The sequence below is a fragment of the Ochotona curzoniae genome, unplaced genomic scaffold, assembly GCF_017591425.1.
Source record: "Ochotona curzoniae isolate NIBS_2020 unplaced genomic scaffold, NIBS_Ocur_1.0 contig_2318, whole genome shotgun sequence".
Classification (NCBI taxonomy): Eukaryota; Metazoa; Chordata; class Mammalia; order Lagomorpha; family Ochotonidae; genus Ochotona; species Ochotona curzoniae.
Genome location: NW_024465419.1, coordinates 10,528,029 through 10,546,902, shown reverse-complemented (window position 1 = coordinate 10,546,902; position 18,874 = coordinate 10,528,029). Strand labels below are relative to the sequence as shown.

At 41.1% G+C, this 18,874-nt stretch overlaps 1 protein-coding gene across 1 annotated transcript in view; it reads right to left on the bottom strand.

Moving 5' to 3' along the window:
- Positions 1-15,902: 15,902 nt before the first annotated feature.
- SDC2 (syndecan 2) overlaps positions 15,903-18,874 on the bottom strand; it is a 112,736-nt gene continuing 109,764 nt past the window's right edge. The window contains exon 5 of the mRNA XM_040972618.1: positions 15,903-18,286. Coding sequence (XP_040828552.1) covers positions 18,123-18,286 — 164 coding nt within the window. The 3' untranslated portion in view covers positions 15,903-18,122. The remainder of the gene's footprint in view (positions 18,287-18,874) is intronic.

The following is an 18,874-nucleotide window of genomic DNA, read 5'->3' as shown; positions in this document are numbered from 1 at the left end:
AGGTGAAGGAAAGTGATGACTATTTTGCTTGTAGACATCTTTCCAAACCCCAGAAAGTCACATGTAGTGAAGAATTTGGCCAATCTAAGGAAATGGGTAGAGTTGGGAAGACTGTAAATGGGAAGTGCCAATACCATCTCATCCCCAAGATCCAGCTGTGCTTGAAGCTGGGCTTAATCCTTTTCAGCTACAGGCCCCAAAGCATTTCCTTCTCGAATTAAGTATGTCCAAATTAGCCTTGCTATCTTCTGCTCTGAAAAGAGTCTTGATTTCTGGAGTACACGAGTTCCTTTGGCTCGCTTAACAGTTTTAACATCAACCATGGCTGAAGGTGTACAGTTATATCCCAGTGGTTCAGAAAATTGCTCTAGGTTCCACTTGGTACTTTCTATACTAAACTGGTTCCTTATCTTTACCTCTACCCAATGGACCACTAAGTTGATGTCTCTGGATTGACACTTCACGGTACACTAAGCCTGGCCTTCTTTTTCAGTTTTTGCTTGCATGTGGTCCCTGCAAAAACTTTGCGATTCCCACTTTTGATCCCGTTACACAATGTCTGACCCCTTTCCCCAGCCCAGTGCCCTGAGTCAGACGCTTCTCCATAAGCAAGTATGCTAGGTCATTTTGTCTTGTCTGGTGGATCCTATGATGAATCTTACAGGTCCCTTTAATAGATGTTCGTTTTTTTGTTTTTTTTTTTTTATGTCAAGTCCCTTGATTTTCATTTGTATGGCTCAGAAAAATCAGGGATCAAGATTTCCTTTCTAGTTCACCAAACTATTCAGTATTTTTGCCAAAACTTGGTTAAGAGGAAATTTTTGCTTGGGAAAGACAAAAGAAAAAAGATTTCTAAGGTTAGTCACTTTTAAATAAGGAAGTGCTAAAAACTTGCACAAGGCGCTCTCATCACACAAGGAAGAATGTGAAGCTTTCTGCCTTCTGGGAATACATTCTTGCTATGGGCTCAATTGTATCTCTCTAAAAAACATTGGTATGTTGAAGTCCTAACCTCAGCACCTCAGAATGTGGCTGTATTTGGAGATAGTTCTTAAAAAGGCAATTAAGTTAAAATGAGGTCATACTGGTGGGCCCCACTCCAATATGGGTGGTGTTTATAGGAGTCTGGGAGGAGGAGCCTGGGACACCTAGGGAGAAGACAATTCTGTGCAAGTCAAGTAGAGAAGCCTCAGGGGAAACCAGCCTCGTCAAGCCATCACTCTCCAACTTCAGCCTCCAGAACTCCTGTTTTGTTTACTTGAAAAAGCAGAGTGACAGAGTAAGAAAGGAATACACAGAGAGAGAGATCTTCTGTTTGCTGGTTCACTGTCCCATATGGTTGCACTGCCTGCTGTGGTTGGGCCAGATGGAAGCCAGGAACCCAGAACTCCACTAGGGTTTCCTACATAGTTCCCACTGGGCCACCTTCTGCTGCCTTCCCAGGTGCATTTGCAAGATTCTATACCAGAAGCAGAGCACCAAGACTCAAACTGGTGCTCTCGTATGAGATGCCATTGTTGGAAGCAGTGTCAACTCAGTCTGCTACAATGTCAGCTTCCTGAACTTGTGTTTCTAAGCCGCACAATCTTCAGCCACAACAAACTCACAGTAACCCCCAACCACCACACACACTAATTCCTGCCAACCTGATGCCTCTCCATTGGGAATAAACTATAGCAATCTCTTCCTGGATTCTTTGTCTCCCACCCCCAGAATAAAAAAATAAAATCCTATACAAAGCAATCATGGTATTTGTGGAATTATCACTACACACTTTCTTGTACAGCCAGTAACTAAGGAGTGAGCCTGCGGTGATTAATGATAAACTGTTGAAATGTTCTTCCTCAAGAGTTTGAAATGATCTATGTTCTTCCTTGCCTCTCTCTTTCTCGAGCAGTTTGTACAAAAATCCTTAGATGGAGCTGAACAGTACAAATACTGTGTGAGGCAGTGAGGGGAGAGGGTTAGATATGGTGACCCAGAGCGGGATACTGGACACAGTAGAATGCAGATGGTATCCATAACAAGATCTGGCCTGACCTGAGGCAATATGGTCCTAAAAGAGTGAAAAGGATATCCATGCTCATGGGCTGTCTTGTGTGAGATATTGAAAGCTGAATAGATTGAGGCAAGTCCCCACATGGGAGGTGGTCCCATGCAGGTGTCAAAAGTGGATTAGAATGAAAATGGTGCCCCTTTCCACACAAGAGTACAACCCAGAATGGGGGATTATTACCTGAGCAGAAGGAATGCATCTATATGGCAGGGTGGCTCCACAAGATATCAGAAGTCAGGGTAGGTGAGGGGGGCATCAGTTTTGGAGTAGGGGAACTAGCATGATATAGTGGAGCCCAAAGTAAGTGATGGAGATTCTGTGCAGACAAGTTGCCTGGTATGAATGACATGGCAACATAGGGTAGGGTGAATAGCACATCCACATGCTAGACTGACTTAGTGTACAGTATGGGGGCACATAAAAGGAGAGCAGGTGAGAGATTTGCCACATATAGGAAGGTTCATTAAGGAAATTATTTCAAGAAGAATGGAGGGTGGACCTTTCATGCAGCAGTTAGGGCACTGCTTGTAATATCCACATCTCATGTCAGAACAGCTGGATATGAGTCCTGCCCTCTTTTCCAATTCCAGTTTTCCATTTAAGCACACAATGGAGACAGAATGTGATGCCTCAAGCAGTCAAGACCCTGTCAACCATTTGAGAGACCTGGACAGAGTTTCAGAATTCTAGATTCAGCCTGACCCAGACCTGGCTGTCACAGACATTTGAGGAGTTGACCAGCATAAAAAATATGTCTGTGTTTGTCTTTATCTCTGCCTTTCAAACAAAATAAAAGTGAATACATAAATTCTAAAAGTATTAAATACCACGAGAGCTAGGGATCTCATTACTGAAAAGCAACTTATAAATACATAAGAAGGAGTAAACAGAATGAACCTTGTGGACTTGGAGATAATTATATAAATGCATTATTTTCAAAATGTAGATGATAACTAAATTATAGACAGAAACATATGACAATGGTATGGACAGATATATCATAGGCAGGTAGATCAAATAAATATAAAGAAATCCACACAGAGATTTATAAACATTCCTTAGCTCAGTGTGCCAAGAAAACCTGGAAGCAACAATCAGTGATGATTAAATCAAATGTCCGGATTTTGGTTTCTAAATGCTATTCTCCACTGAAAGACACCAGAACTCCTTGGATAAATGACTGGTCCCAGAGTTGAACTATGGAAAAGTACAAGATAAGTGTTTAACCTTATCTTTTGATAGGAAATAATTACACAAAGTGCTCAGTGAATTTACAGACATGTCAAATCAAAGGCCAATATTGAGGGACGTCTAGGGCCAACCAGAAGACACCATAAGCATGAAAATCAATGTTAATAGAAATGAATTATGATCCTTTAAATAAAATAGGAATTTATGAGTCTCTAGTGATATAAATAAACCACAAATTGAAAATATGTTTAAAAAAAGGTTATTGACATAGTCTCAGAGTACTTCCCCACCAGATACTTACTAGCTATAAAGGGCAAAATGCCTAGCAAATGCCACCTTAATCAAATAGCAATGTCAACATCATCAGTAATGAGACAAATTTAAAACCTATGCCAACTAACGGGATACAAGGATGTATTACAGTATCATTTCTTTGATATCTTCTCTAAAGATGCATGGCCTCAATTTGTCAGGAAAATTCAAGTTGAGGGCTGTTATATGAAACAACAAGCCTTTAATCAAGTGTCAAGATTATGAAACTCAAGGAGAGGGCCTGGCACAGTAGCCTAGTGGCTAAAGTCCTCGCCTTGCATGTGTTGGGATCCCATAGGGACACTGGTTTGTGTCCTGGCCACTCTACTTCTCATCTAGCTCCCTGCTTGTGGCCTGGGAAAGCATCAGAGGATGGGTCAAGCCCTTGGGATCCCGCACCCACATGGGAGGCCCAGAAGACGCTCCTGGTTCCTGGCTTCTGATCAGCCCAGCTCTGGCTGTTGCAGCTACTTGGGGAGTGAACCAGTGAATGGAAAATCTTTCTGCTTCTCCATCTGTAAATCTGATTTTCCAACAAAAATAAATAATTTCTTTTTTTTTTTAAAAAAAAGAAAGAAACTCAAAGAGGGTCTGAAAGTTGTTCTGAATTGAAGGAAATTAAAGAGCCAGGACAACAAAACTCAGCACATCATTCTAGACCAGGTCCTCCTCCAGAAGAACATGACCGGGACAACGAGAGAAAGCAGAAGGGAGTCTGAGGAGCAGAAGGCAGTGATGAATCATTGTTAGTTTCCTGATTTCATGTTGGTGTTGTGGTTGTGTAGACAAATGCCCTCAATGCAAAAAATATGCACTTACATGCAACTGTTTTCTCTCTCATATGTTCCAGAAAAAAAAAAAGATTTTCTGTAACTTTAGGACTATTTCCAAGTTATAAAAGAAAAAAAAATATATATATATATATCCAGGACAAGTGGTCTTTTAGTAAGTCTGTGTCAGGACAGGTGCCAGGCTTGTCTATCAGGCTGCTGCTGACAACACTCACCTGCTTGACTGGAGTTCAAGTCCCAGTGACGCTCTCATTACAACTTCTTGCTACTATGCCTTCCTGGAGAGACCAGTTGATGGCTCAAATGCTTGTGTGCCTGACCCTCACCTAGCTGAGTTGTAGGATTCTGACTTTGGCCTGGCCTAACCTTGACTGTTATAGTCATTTGGGTGATGTAGCAATAGATGAGGGCTCTCTCTTGTCTGTCTGTGTTTCTCTCTTTCTCTGCCTTTCAAATAAAATGAAAAATAAACAGATAAAACATTTAAAAAAATAAGTATACTATAAAAAAAGGGATAGATTCAAAGGGGATAAAAAAAAAAAAGCAAATGTGGTGCTGCATAGGATCCAGGCTTGCATAAACTACTGATAAAGCACATTTTGGAGATAATTGGGAAATACATACACTTTTATCATGAGATAAGATTAAATGTGTTGAAATGGAAAGATGATCATCGCTCAAGATAAAAAGGTAACGGAACAGTAGTAGGCATCATGTAATCTCATTTTTGTGGAAAACGAGCACTATAAATAACATTCTGGAAGAATAAATACTAATTTTAGCACTGGTACTCACCAAGTGGCGGGAACACGTTTTTATTCTCTGGTTTTTGCTTATCTCTATCTTCTAATAAACAACAATGTGTATTCCCCATTTTTGAAAAGCCAGAATTAGAGGAAAAAGAAGTCAAGGAGTTCAGCACTGACAATCTTCAGTAGCTCACACTGGGATGGGTCCATGTTCCCTCAGAGCTGACACAGCCCCTGAAGCACAGCCCTCTGCCTCTGACCCACAGGTTCCCAAGAAGTGCCTGAGGGGTGTGTGTGGCTGCACCCCTACCCTTTAGCACCATGTAGAAACGCCTGTTATCGTAGCAAGTACCCTGCCTCACCAGATGACTGGGAGGAGTAAATGAATTCACACATCTGTAACGAATGAACAAGTGATGAACTCTCTGCAAACCAGAAAGCTCACCATTTACAAAATGCCAGATTTGCAATCATCTCTGCTTTTTGTTTCACAACAGGGATGGAGGAAATAGATACAGCCTCCCAGTTCAGATTAAAACTTGGTATTTCCCTATCCATAAATCTTGGGTTCTATCTGCTTATGCCAGATACTGTTCTAAATGCTTTACAAATAATAAATTTTTTAATCATCCCAATAATCCTATGAAGAGTATAATCCTATTACTTTCTCATTTTCTAGATGAAGAAAGTGAAGTAGAGAAAAGTGAATTAACTCATCGTAAGTCACGGTCTGTTAGAGGGCAGGCCAGGATTAGAGCCAGGCATCCTGTGCTCACAGCCCCAACACATACTGTTGCTTCTACAGTCACACAGCCAAGGACGGGAAAAATCCAATGTATGTGCCAATTGCCCTCCTTATCAATGAAAGTTTTAAATTCCTAATACTTCATGCCCTCCCCCCGCAAAGAGTTGTAAATTAAATTTGGTTCTTTATAACAAATTGAATCAACCCACCAAGTCAGATCACAACACAGCTGATCCAGAGAAACTGTATTGCCTTTAAGGTTAGTGTGTCTCTTGGCAGAGAGTGGTGCAGAGGTCTCACCTTAACTTGGTTCTAACAGATGGCTGTGGCTGCACTGTGTGTGATTTAGAGCCCAATGCTCAGGCTGCTCTTCGAAGGAGAGCACAGTAAGACCAACAAATGGTGTCCACCATGGATGGAGAAGTGGCGAGGACCAGGGACAAAGTGTTTCCTGTCCTGCTCACACCCATCTAAACCTTGACACCAAACTGTAATACAAGCCTTGCCACCTTGTCTCTAAACACCTCTCAATGTTTTTGCCCCAAGGAGTCCAGTGAATGAGGGAAGGGGACAGGGCAAGAATTCTGAGAATAGAGAGCAGGCTCTGGTGACAGTATGGAATGGCTGGATGAAATTGCTGGCAAGAGCAGCTCTGAAGGGACAACAACTGCTCAACACTACAGAGGCTTTAGAAGCCTGGTGTTCCCTAAGGTGTCATCAAATGATTTTCTCCCATTTCCAGGTGCTAATGTAGCTTGACAACAAACAGCAGCCGCCTCCCTTCCTATCTCTCTTGAAGTACACAGGGGGGAAAAATTTTGGAACATTTGCCCCATCCACATTCCTCCATACCTGACTCATCCCACCATAATTGGAGGCCCACACAGGCATGCACCCCTCTCAACTATGACAACAATATTAAAAATAAAATAAAATAAAATTTTTCAAAAGAGGTCTGGGGCTCCTGTACCAGGATTACCTGCCACACCACACACACCACTCCAATGAAGCACTCAACAGTGATGTGATGTGCTTTCTGTTCCTGTTTCCCTCAATACCAGTGACTAGGTCATGTTTAAGGAACAGGGGTTTATTTAGCTCACAGTGCTGTAGGCTGACACATCCAAAGGCAGATGCTATTGTGTAGTGAGGGTCTTCTTGTTGCCCGTCACTTGATAGAATGCCGGCACATGGCGAGACAGAGTGAGTGTGCTACCAAAGATCTCTCTTCTTACAAAGTCACTCATGCCATTGTGGAGACACCACCCACGTGGTCTCACCCTCCTCTCTCCCATGAGCCTAACCTCCAAATACCATGAACTTATTAATTTGGGGTTCAAATATGAAAGCTGGGGAAAAGCCAAACCATCAAAAGTAAGCCTAAGGAAGGCATCAGCTTTATTGAGTGAGATTACACCGCATCTCAAGAACAGATCATGGGGCCTGGTATGGTGGCACAGTGGTTAAGATCCTCACCTTGCACGCCCAGCATCCCATATGGGCGCCGGTTCTAATCCTGGCAGCCCCACTTCCCATCCAGCTCCCTGCCTGTGGCCCAGGAAAGCAGTCGAGGACAGCCCAAGGCTTTGGGACCCTGCACCCGTGTAGGAGACCTAGAAGAGGCTCCTGGCTTTGGATCGGCATAGCATCGGCTATTGCGCTCACTTGGGGAGTGAATCATTGGACAGAGGATCTTCCTCTCTGTCTCTCCTCTCTGTATATCTGCCTTTCCAATCAAAATAAAAATAAATCTTCAAAAAGAAAAAAGAACAGATCATGATTTTCTAGGTCAAACAGTGAGGCCCAGAACATCCGTCATGAGTTATATATAAAACCAATGCCATAGTAGAATGAAAATCAGCACATACAACCCAATGAGGCAGTCCCATAAACCGCCAGCTTACGTGCAGGCCTGTTAAAAGGAAGATTTGGTTTGGTTGGATCCTTGCTCATACTGCTGAGGTTTACAGAGGGGGGATGTGAGGATGCCAAATGGACTTCACATGTGGTTTGCTGGAGACATGTTTCTCAACAAAAGTGAAAAAAAAAATTGAAACTAAAAGAGAGGCCCAAGCAAGGTTGCAATTGAGAGAGTACTGGACCCAGCAGACCCCCCAAATGTCATGTCAGCTTTTGAAGGCCTTTCACAGTTGCTGCAACAGTACCCATGGAACAAAGCCAAACAGCTTTGAAAGAAACTCCAGCCCTTAGACATAGATGACACTGCCAAGAGAGAAAAAAAAAAAAGCTATTGACTAGCTTGGCATCTGGGTCCTGCAGCTGCCAAATCATATCCACTAACCATGCCAAAGTAATCCATGGAGAAATCCTCGTTGGGAGGCCCCGCAGTCCAGCAAGCGAGGAAGCAGCCTGTGACTTAGGCAAGTGGTGGGTTCTAGTTCGTCTGTGTCTGCTGAGATTGCCAGGCAACGGCAAACACATCAGGAGAGAGATTTCAGCTCCTGTCTCTTCATAAAATATGTGTGTGTGTGTGTGTGTGTGTGTGTGTGATAAAGAGAAAAAAGAAACTGGAGGCAAGTTCACTTCTTCATCTCTTCTATTTTACCACAGGAAACTGAGATACAGGGGTTGAAATGAAGAAAAGTCTTGCCTGCCCTGCCAGCGAGAGAAAGAGAAAAGCACAGTAAAACCTCAGAAACCTTGGCCACGGGGGGCAGCCATTCTTTTCCCACCTGCATATCTGCCTTGGATCTTTCTTCTCTCTCTCTCCTTTTTTTTTGAAGATTGTTGCGAAAAAAACAGATGGCTGCAGAAGCCCAAATCTTAAATTTATGAATGGAAATTTAACCAGATGTTAGCAATCAAGATGGCATGGAAGATGTTTTTTCATACCACAGTTACAGCCCTGCCTCCTTCACGTAAATGAGAGACGGGGGTCATAAAAAGGGTAGTTTTTGATCTTGGGGAGCCTGGATCCAGCAGGGTGATTATATGGCACAATAACAGAAATATTGAAAGAACAAAGGAAGAAAACACTAATCAGCTCCCTGCACAAATGCTAAATATTTATCTGCAAAATGCTAAAAAGGTATGTCCAAGAGAACCATCCACCCATCTAAGCACCGTTTGTGTTTTAACGACATGAAATAAAGACCTAAATGTATAAAGAGTAACTGTGGCCATCTACCAACTTGAATCCTGTTGAGACTTCTGACATGATATAGATTGCTTGCATTGTTTCATTTGGATAGAAGTCTCCATATGGGGTTCTACCAAGTTTCACAGATGAGTTAAATAAGAGACTAGTAAGAAAGATTTGGTGATATGTGCAATATCAAAACCTAAGCTAGGGTCTAATTGTGGAGGAAGGGGGCTAGCCAAGGTGTGTAGTGGCAGAATTGATGAAACCTGAGTCCTTACTGCACTTAGAACTGAAGGCATCTATAACAGACAAGCAACAGAAGTTCCACTTATCCATCACTCTGGCTTCAATTACTCTTGGTCCATGGCAGTCCAAAGTGATTAAATGGAAACTTCCAGAAGTATACAATAAGCTTTAAATTGTGTCATTTTGACTTACATTGATCAAATCTTGTGCCTTGTGACTAATGTCTTTATCCATTCCTTTGTCCAGTGTACCCACATTGTATATGATACGTGCCCAGGAGTCATTTAATGGGAGTCCCAGTTATCAGACTGACAGTCACAGAACTACTGTACTCGTGTTGAAGTAACTCCTTGTTTTACTTAATCATGGCCACAAATTGCCAGAGTATTGATGTTGGAAATTTGGATATGCCCAAGAGAAGCCATAACATGTTTGTTTCAAGTGAAAAGATGAGAAATCATGACTTAATAAGGAAAGAAAATTCATATTCTCAGGTTGATAAGATCTACAGTATATTTTGAAAGAGTCATCATTCACATAATGTTTACTGTTACTATTGTTCTATGTTATCATTATTATCAGTTGCTTACTGTGTATAATTTGAACATTAAACTTTACCCTAGGTATATATGTTCCAAAGGGAAGCAGCTTACATGTAGGAGTTGGTACTATCCATGATTTCGAACATCCACTCATGATCTTGAAATTTATCCCTCATGCCCACACAACCAAGGGAGGATGGACTACTACTATTACTGAATATGTCGAAAGTTACAGCGGGTTAAGAGAAAGGAGCGAAATTGATTGGGAAGACTAGATAATGACAGTAGTTCCTAGGAAGAGGGGAAATTCTCGAGCTTTTGGCAATCTGAGAGAAGAAAGTATCACTCAGGATCACAAGACTGTTGGGGTACCTTCAAAAGCTTGACTCGAAGTTGAGAAAAATAGATCAATACGTTAGCTGCTCTAACACAGTCTTTTTAGAGAAGCAAGTGTCAGGGAGAAATGGATGAGGAGAGGGTAGAGGGATGGAAGGAGAAGAGACAGAGAGGGGACATTCCTTCTGCTGGTTTCCCACCCAAATTGCTACAATAGCCAGAGCTGGACCAGGCTGAAGCTATGAACCATGAACCACACCTAGGTCTCCCATGTGGGTATCAGGCAGCTGAGCATTTGGACCTGCCTCCCAGGTGCAGTAGCAGGAGCTACAACAGAAAATGACTAGCCAAGTGTTAAACAGGCGGTCTGATATGAGATTTCAAAATTGCAAGAGGCAGCTTGGTGTGCTGTGTTATGAGACAGGTCCCCATTATCAGCTGTTGTAAATTAACAAATTACAAACCATTTACCATGTTTCCACCTTGTTTCTCAGACTTGGAGGCTGCAAGGCTCTATAGAATCAGATCACTTTTGTCCACTGTGTCTGTCTTCCTTGAATACTGCAGTAGCTTCATCAGTCTCCTCGCTTTATTTGTGTCCACATCTGCCTTCCTTATCATTCTCTTCTCATTGCAGAAATCACCACTGAACAGTGGTTCTTGGAGTGGCAGGGGGTTGGAGTTGGGGTTCTCTCTGACCTAGCAGCTGCTGCCACATCTGAGAAACCTGTTGGACCCATGAATTCTGAGGATCTACTAAATCATACACTCTACAGGTAAGCTCACAAACCTGTGTTTCAGCAAGCCCTTTTGGTAACTCAGTGCCTGTTGAGATCAGAACAAATTGTAAGCGTTGGTTAGATTGTGTCACTCCTTGACTCAAAATCCTGCAGTGGCAGTGGGTACAAGGCATCCACTATCTGGCCTGTGGATGCCTCAGGACTCCCCACCACTACACTCAGCTCCCCCTCTTCCACACCCAAGATCTTGGATCTTGTTGTCCTTCTGCCTGGAATGTCTCCAACTCCCAAGCTCCCTACCATACCATGACAGTTCAATCCCTCACCAAGTCTGCTTAAATATCACCTTTTTCACTTTTCCTTTACACATTTTCTTATTTTGTCACTTCCCAGGTGCATGGTAAACACCAGGTGTCCAGGAAGCTTTATGGCAGATGAATGAATGAATTCTTCTATGTTGAAGACTTCTACCACCAAGTGCATCGCCCTCATTGCTTTCTTGAATTCCTACAAGTCAGTGTAGTAGATGTTACACGGGAACTTCCTTTACATGGGTTGTAAAGAGCTAAGTGAAAAATAAAGTACATACACTTTAAAAAAAAGCTTATGATGTGGGGGTATCAGCAAAGGAAATGTCTCATGATCCCTAAATTCTACATCTGGCAAAGAGCCAAGTCATGTTCATTTTTACCATCTTTACAGCCTTTCCAATTGCTCTTGACAGGAAATTCAAGCTTACTCTGGAATTTACCTAAGCAGAATGTAATTAAAGAGGCAGAACTCCTGCTTTACATGGCCTTAGGACAAGGATACCAGCAAAAGAGCTACTGCTTATTTCCTTACTCACGTATTCCCATTATACACACAGATATTTCCTGGCTATCCATATAGTTCTTATTCATTGACCCCTTGTTCTGTTCTATTTTTTAAATAGTTCATATCTTATGTTATTAATGACCAGGAAGAAAGGTCTGCTGAACATACTAATTTTCTTCCCAATGTGTGTTCTATATGATACAGCGGGGATTTTACTCCTCTTTCAACTTAAGATATTATCAGTTTGTTAAGAATCTGCCCAAGTGGCAAAGCAGTGCTAGAGCATCAATTCTGGTAATGGTTCATCTACAAAGGTAGTTAGACTTTGCTAAAGGTGGTCCAGGGCCACCCTCTTTTCCTGTCTAGTTGGTCACCAATACTCTCATCTAGTGTCATTAGTATCTACATGTCATGTATGCTTGTGCCATCCATCAGTCAGGGGTCAGGAAGAAAAACAGGACCTAAATCATATAATACAATGCAGAGAAGTTAACACTTGAGTCAGTTGCAAATGTGCTAAAAAAAAAAAAGCTGTAAGGGCAAAATGGAGAGACTTTGCTGTCCTACAGAAAAGCAGCAGTAGCAGGAGCAGCAAGAGGCTGGATGGAGAGCAAACGTGGGGTGATGAAGGTTTAGGAACAGTGGGATCTGGGACCATGCAAAAAGGGCTAAGTAGGAGGAATTCATCGCATAGGAGATGCATTAACGGCGTCTATAGCAGAGAGGGGGAAAATATCTCTGGCTTCCCCCGCTTTCTTGCCCATAGCCTTCCAGAAGTCTCTTGACAAGGAAGCTTGAGAAATATAGTTTATATGGGTTGACCTTGTGCCCTCCATGCTTCCTTCTTCCAACCCTCGTTCCCTCAACCCACACATAGCAGAGCAGGAAATGAATCACAGCTAAGAGGCCAATAGTGGATACTGCTTCTAAACTACTTTCAGGTCTCATATTTGAGTTCCAATTTCTTACATTTAATTGTTGACCTGTCATTTCCACTTGCATATCAAATAGTCCTTTCTAATATAACATGAGCCAAAATAAACTTTTGATTCAAAAGCCAACCCATTTTGGTTGAGTTATGTCCCAAACAGCCAAACATGTGGATGCCATCTTGACTCTTTTCTCATTCCAATCCCTTCACAAAACCTGTTGATCCTACCTCCCTCAATAGTTCCCATCCATCTTTACTGTGACAACTTTAGGACAAAACACCATAATTTCTGCCATAGATTCCTAAAAGGACCTAACTGGCCTTGATATCATAACTGTGTCAGAGGATAATTCTTGTAGAACTTGAGGGCAAGGATAAGAAGCAGCACTTTTGGGACTGGCATGGTAACCAAGGCCTCACCTTGCATGTGCCAGGGATTCCATATGGGCGCCAGTTCATATCCTGCCAGCTCCGCTTAACATCCAGCTCCCTGCTTTTGGCCTGGGAAAGCAGTTGAGGATGGTCCAAAGTCTTGGGACCCTGCACCCACATGGGAGACCCAGAAGAAGCCCCTGGCTCCCAGTTTCAGATTGGCTCAGTTCCGGCCATTATTGCTACTTGGGGAGTGAATCATCAGATGAAAGATCTTCCTCTCAATCTCTCCTCTTGGTATATCTGACTTTCGAAAAAAAAAAAAAAAAGTCCTAAGTGCTAGGGAAGCCACTGATGGGAGCAACATATACTAATTAATATCTTAATAAGATTGATCACTATAGCTTCTTTTTTTGAAAAAAGGTATTAGTCTGAAAGGCCAAGTGACCAAACACACACACACACACACACACACACACACACACACACACACACACACACACACGGAGGGAGGAAGAGAGAAAGACACAAACTGGTTTGCTTCCTAAATACAGACACTGGCTAGGCTGAAAAACCAGGAACTCCATCCAGGTCTCCCATGGTATGGCAGGAACTCAAGTGTTGAGCTATTACCCAGTACTTCACAGGTACATTAGCAAAAAGTTGGATCAGAAGTGGAGTAGCTGAAACTCAAATCATTACTCCAATATGGAATGCAGGCTTCTCAAGCAGAATCTTAACTTGCCATGACACAGTACCTGTCCTTAATCTAGTATCTTTGTAAAGTCAAAGGGCAAAGGACCAAAATTGAAGAATGAAGACCAGTTAGATCATGATTCTGCATTTTAACCCATTTCCCCCAATCACTAGCCACAGTCTTTTCCCTGCTCCTCAAACATGCACAGCTTATCCTGTCCCCTTAGGGCCTTCCAGCAGCCTACAATGTGTGTATGTGTCCTGATTTTAGCACAACTGGCTCTGCACCAAGTTTTGCATCAGGCTTGTTCACAAATATCCTGGTTCTCTCCTTCGGCACGCAAGTAGGGTTGTACTATGTGGCAATCTGGGTCTTCAGCATGGCTCTATTTCTCCTAACCAACTGTAGGAGGATGTGACATTCACCGCTGATGGAAGAAAACTTTAAAAACCGCTGTGTGCTTCAGACCCTCTGCTTCCACAACTCACATGTTCCAGGAAATGGTTATTTCATTGGCCTCCGGCCCCATGGAGAGAGTGAGAGCAAGAAAACAGTCTTTGCAGCTTTAACTTACTGAAATGTTAAGCTTGTCAGCACGGCACACCTGGCCCATCTGGGCTGTGACAGGCCTTCCGCTCCTTACACGAGCCAGGATTACATCTACCCATAGCAATCACCACCATCTGAAAATTTCTACTTGCTAGTGTCATTTATTTTGTTTCCATCACGCACCCCTCTCCCTAAGTCTATGAAAACTGAATGCCACCAGGGTCTTTGTTTATAGATTCACCACTAAATCCCAGCTTCTTGAAGAGTGACCAGCCATAATCACTAGACAAATATTTGTTGAACTTCTGATGTGCATATGCAAACATTTGTGGCTTGAATGCTTGTTTGCTAGCAGAATCAGATGATGAATCTTGTGCTCAGCAAATCTGAATCCCCAAAGTCTAAAGTTTTACTCTGCTATTTGTGGGTCAGATGGACCACTTGGGTTACCCCTCCCAGTTACTCATAGGAAACCAAGTGGCTCCCATCACAGCCACTGCAATTCCTCGGTTAGACAAAGCTACACTGTGAGACCAGAAAACAGCTGACCCACAAAAAGAAAGGAAATCTTAGAAACATAAATCCCAAGTGCGACATCATCCAGAGAGGAGACAGAATTTATGTTGATGCTAAGACGTAGACACTGTCCTATCCATTTTAAAGTTTCCACACAGGCTGATCCTAATTATCCAGAAACACCAAATCCCCAATTTCATTACTGACATAAAATATCAACACTGAAAAGAACCTCAGTGGTCACTCAATGTAGACTACTCTTCGTCTCTTGGCTTAATTAGATCTCACTGTTGTGTGCCAGAAGCTCAGATCCTGGAAGCTCACATCGGTGGCTCTGTGGCATAAATCATCAACCATTGCTTTCTTGCAGCAAACATTTAAAAGTGTATTGTTCCACCACTCCATTTTGTAAGAAGTCTTTTAAAGAAGCTACCATTTATAAAATTAGGCTTATGGTATTTTTAGCTTTTTAGATTTTTGCTCCCCACTTGAAAAGTTTTCTCAACATTTCAAAATGCTTAAGATGTTGAAGAAATTAGTTCCCCAAAACTATAAAGTCATTATTATGTCTGTTCTTGAAGGAACCAAACCCTCCACGACATACTAGTTTTTTCAAGACAACATCATGTACATAGGTTTCAAAGAGCTTTTTTCACCAAACAACAGCAACAACAAAAACACCTTATCTATGAATTCCATTAGCTTTTTGATGTGCCCATGTATATACTCAACTAGGGAACTTTAGCTCATTTGCCAAAAATGTACTGCCAAAGTCTTAATTCTCTAAACATTTGATGTAAAATGAATAACTCTGAACATTAATTGGTGCCAAGTTCTACAATTGTGTTCTTCCTAAATTCATTAAGCAAGTTGTAATTCAAAATTCAACTACTAGGCACCTGCACAAAACAATTTTTAAAATATACAAGGCCATCTTATTTCCCTGCCACAATGGGAGTTTTGAAAAGCCCTCAAGCACAAAACCATATGCACACAAGGGAAAACCATTTACATGTGGATAAGGAAACGGAACATTTTTTCACATTGACTTTAATATTTATATTTTACCAAAATTTTCCTGAACTCAGTCATCATAACTAACACTTTTTATAGAATTATTTACTGCATCTTTAAAATCAAAATAAACTAAGCAGAGAACATACAGTTGAAGAAAACTGGATGTCAGTCTATATAATGATTTACTTTCGGCATGACAGACTTTATTTTGGCACTTTAACAAATATTTTGCTTTACAGCAGTGACAAAATATTTGCCAGAACTTTTCTTTTCCTGGCATGGATACTCCAAGCAGTTGTTATTCTATGAATTGAATTTCACTTTGCCTTGCACAGAAAGAGGTGTACCCACCACATTCTTCTCAACCTCTGCAATTGAGGATTCTGCAGCTTTTTAAGTCACTCCAAATAAAGTGAATCGATTCTGTAGGAGAGGGATGAAAGTCTAAGATTTAAGGCCATTCAGGATTTAAGGAAACACCGTTCCAAGTGTTGCTTTAAGAAAAAAAATAAAGTGAGTTCTGGGGCAATTCCAGGGAATGTTCTCTTAATGAAGTGGTCAAATTTTATACAAAGTAAACACGTTGGAAAAGTTGCTGCTTTTGCTGTCACCTCCCTATTTCAGCGGTTCATAATTGAAAATAAAATTAATGGTAAAACAGCAAATGAAACTGTTCAATACAGGTAAGTGCCTAGCCAAGGTACCCTTACACCTTTACCACCTCTCCTGCTCAGGCACCACTGCCCATTAACGTCCATCCTATGGAGCAAGGCTCTCATGGAAGACACAGAAACTCCTTATTCTCCACCATGTGAGCTGTGGTGTGCCATCTCTTAGTCCTTCAGTTAAGCTTCAGGAGAGATTTGGAACACGGGCTCAAAGGTAATCAATCTGCAAGACTTAAGCCATAGATAGGCTTCCAGAATGACTTCTTCAAATCTTTGGAATTTATGTTCTTAAATGCTGTTTGCAAAAGCAGGCATCTATCTCAACATTGCCATCAGCTATCCTACAAAGGTTGCAAACGTCAGGATTCCCTGGCAGCCTTGCACTATCTGCACCCAAGCACACACAGGCTGCTAACACTCAGATTTCCTCTGACCAGTCCAGAAGCGAAATCTGGGAACAGACAGCCTCGTGGATGGGCTCTTTGGTTTTGATTTTATAGCCACCATGGAACACTTAAGAAATCAAACCCACATTGTTCTTGAGAGCAGAACAGACATTCATTAGCAATGGGGAAAATGTACATTTGATCGAAAATGTACAAAATTTATAACAGTGACATTTTCAATATTAGGCCACATGATTTATTCAGTAGTTTTTATGTTCCCAAATTACAATTTTTGTCTATTCATAAGACTACAAAAGTTACCATTTAGAATTGTCTGTGCTTATAAAATACCAACTTCGTTTTTAAACTGTTATATATACTCATTTAACACCAGTCTGTGACAAGTTACATAGAATCATAGGCACTTCAAAGGCTTAAAAAGATGTTTACAACTTAAAAGCATTTTTAAGAATAAAGGCTGATTTTTCATTAAACCCTACTCGTACCATCGAATTACAAGAAATTAACAAATACAGTGGCCAAGGAAATCTGCAGCAACTTCTCAAAATACTGTTAGCATCTTTGGATTTGCTCAGTAACTCGCATCCGATCCTCCCCAAAGAAGATCTGTTTGGAGAGATAAGACTAAACAGTTTTGGTAGTAATAGTCCAATTTTACACATTAGCTCGCTCTTGCAAATCTGCCTGAAGCTATAGGTAATGAAACATAAAGCAAGTGTAAAATGGACATTCTGACACTGAAAAATTTACATAAAGTTGAAGTTAAAGTTTACATATTTGAAAAATCACATATACACTAAATTACCATTATCTGCAATTTCCAGGGACAAATTGCACCATGACAGCTACAAAAGGCATAGGATTTGATTTTGGTTTTAAGGGGAGAGAGGGCAGGGCAGAGGAAAAAGAGGAGGACAACAGATAAATTAACAAAATAAGACCAACTTGGTTAGGTCAAGCCGAGACATGCTGACACAAACAAAACAGTTCTCATCTTCAAACTGTAGTATAAAAACAATCCTTTCATATTTGCACATAAAAGTTTAAACCAATTCCATGAACATTAAGGGTTTTTATAACATAATATTTTGCCACTGCTATTCACAGAACACTGCAGATGTTAAATTTTAATTTTATGTTGTTCTAAAGAAATACATGAAAAGTTTTAAATACAATGGGATTTTATCATTAAAGTGCCAGACTGGCCCTTTAATGGAGAAACAAAAATAACAAAAACAAACAAAACAAAACAAAAACCAAAGATCTTCATTACTCTATGCAAAAGCTTTATTTTGAAAAGTTCAGTGATCTCACAAATAGAGACACTAAGTGGGAGTTTTATGCATAAAACTCCTTAGTAGGTGCCTTCTGATAAGCAGCACTGGATGGTTTGCGTTCTCCAAGGTCATAGCTGCCTTCATCCTTCTTTCTCATGCGATACACCAGCAGCAGGATAAGGAAAATTGCAAACAGAAAGCCGATAACTCCCCCGGCAATGACAGCTGGAACAAACCAAAAGAAAGATTGTTTTCAGCAGAGATTCAAGGGCTGCAGAATGTGGCTTTGTCAAACCCAATCTATTTACATTTTTATAAAAGGCCTAATTTGAAAACCTAAACTTAAGAAAAAATGGATGGATTCAATAAAGCAACCAGGTAATTATGCAAATCTGACATTTCTCAAGAAGGTACAATGCTTTCTTTGATTAGTATTAATATCACCCAATGAGAAAAATCCAGTTGTGACCTCAACTAATCCCATACTTAAAATGCTTTCATCTTTTCAGTCCTCACATTTCACATTCTCATTGTCCAATGCTTTTCTTGTGAAAACACAATGTATGATATCATTGACTTAAAAAATTTTAATAGTAAAGGTAAAACAAGCATGCAACTATCTTTCTAGTCTGGGTTTTGATTTTCCAAGGATTAGGTATTGCTAAATCTTGCAAGTCAACTCTTTGCTCTTCCACAATGTAAGTTTCATTTAAAGACACAGTCTTAATAATGTGGGTAGTGAACTGCTCCTGACTCTGTCCTCCACTCCGAACATCTTCATCTTTTTCTTAAGTTCATTTTGAAATCACGATG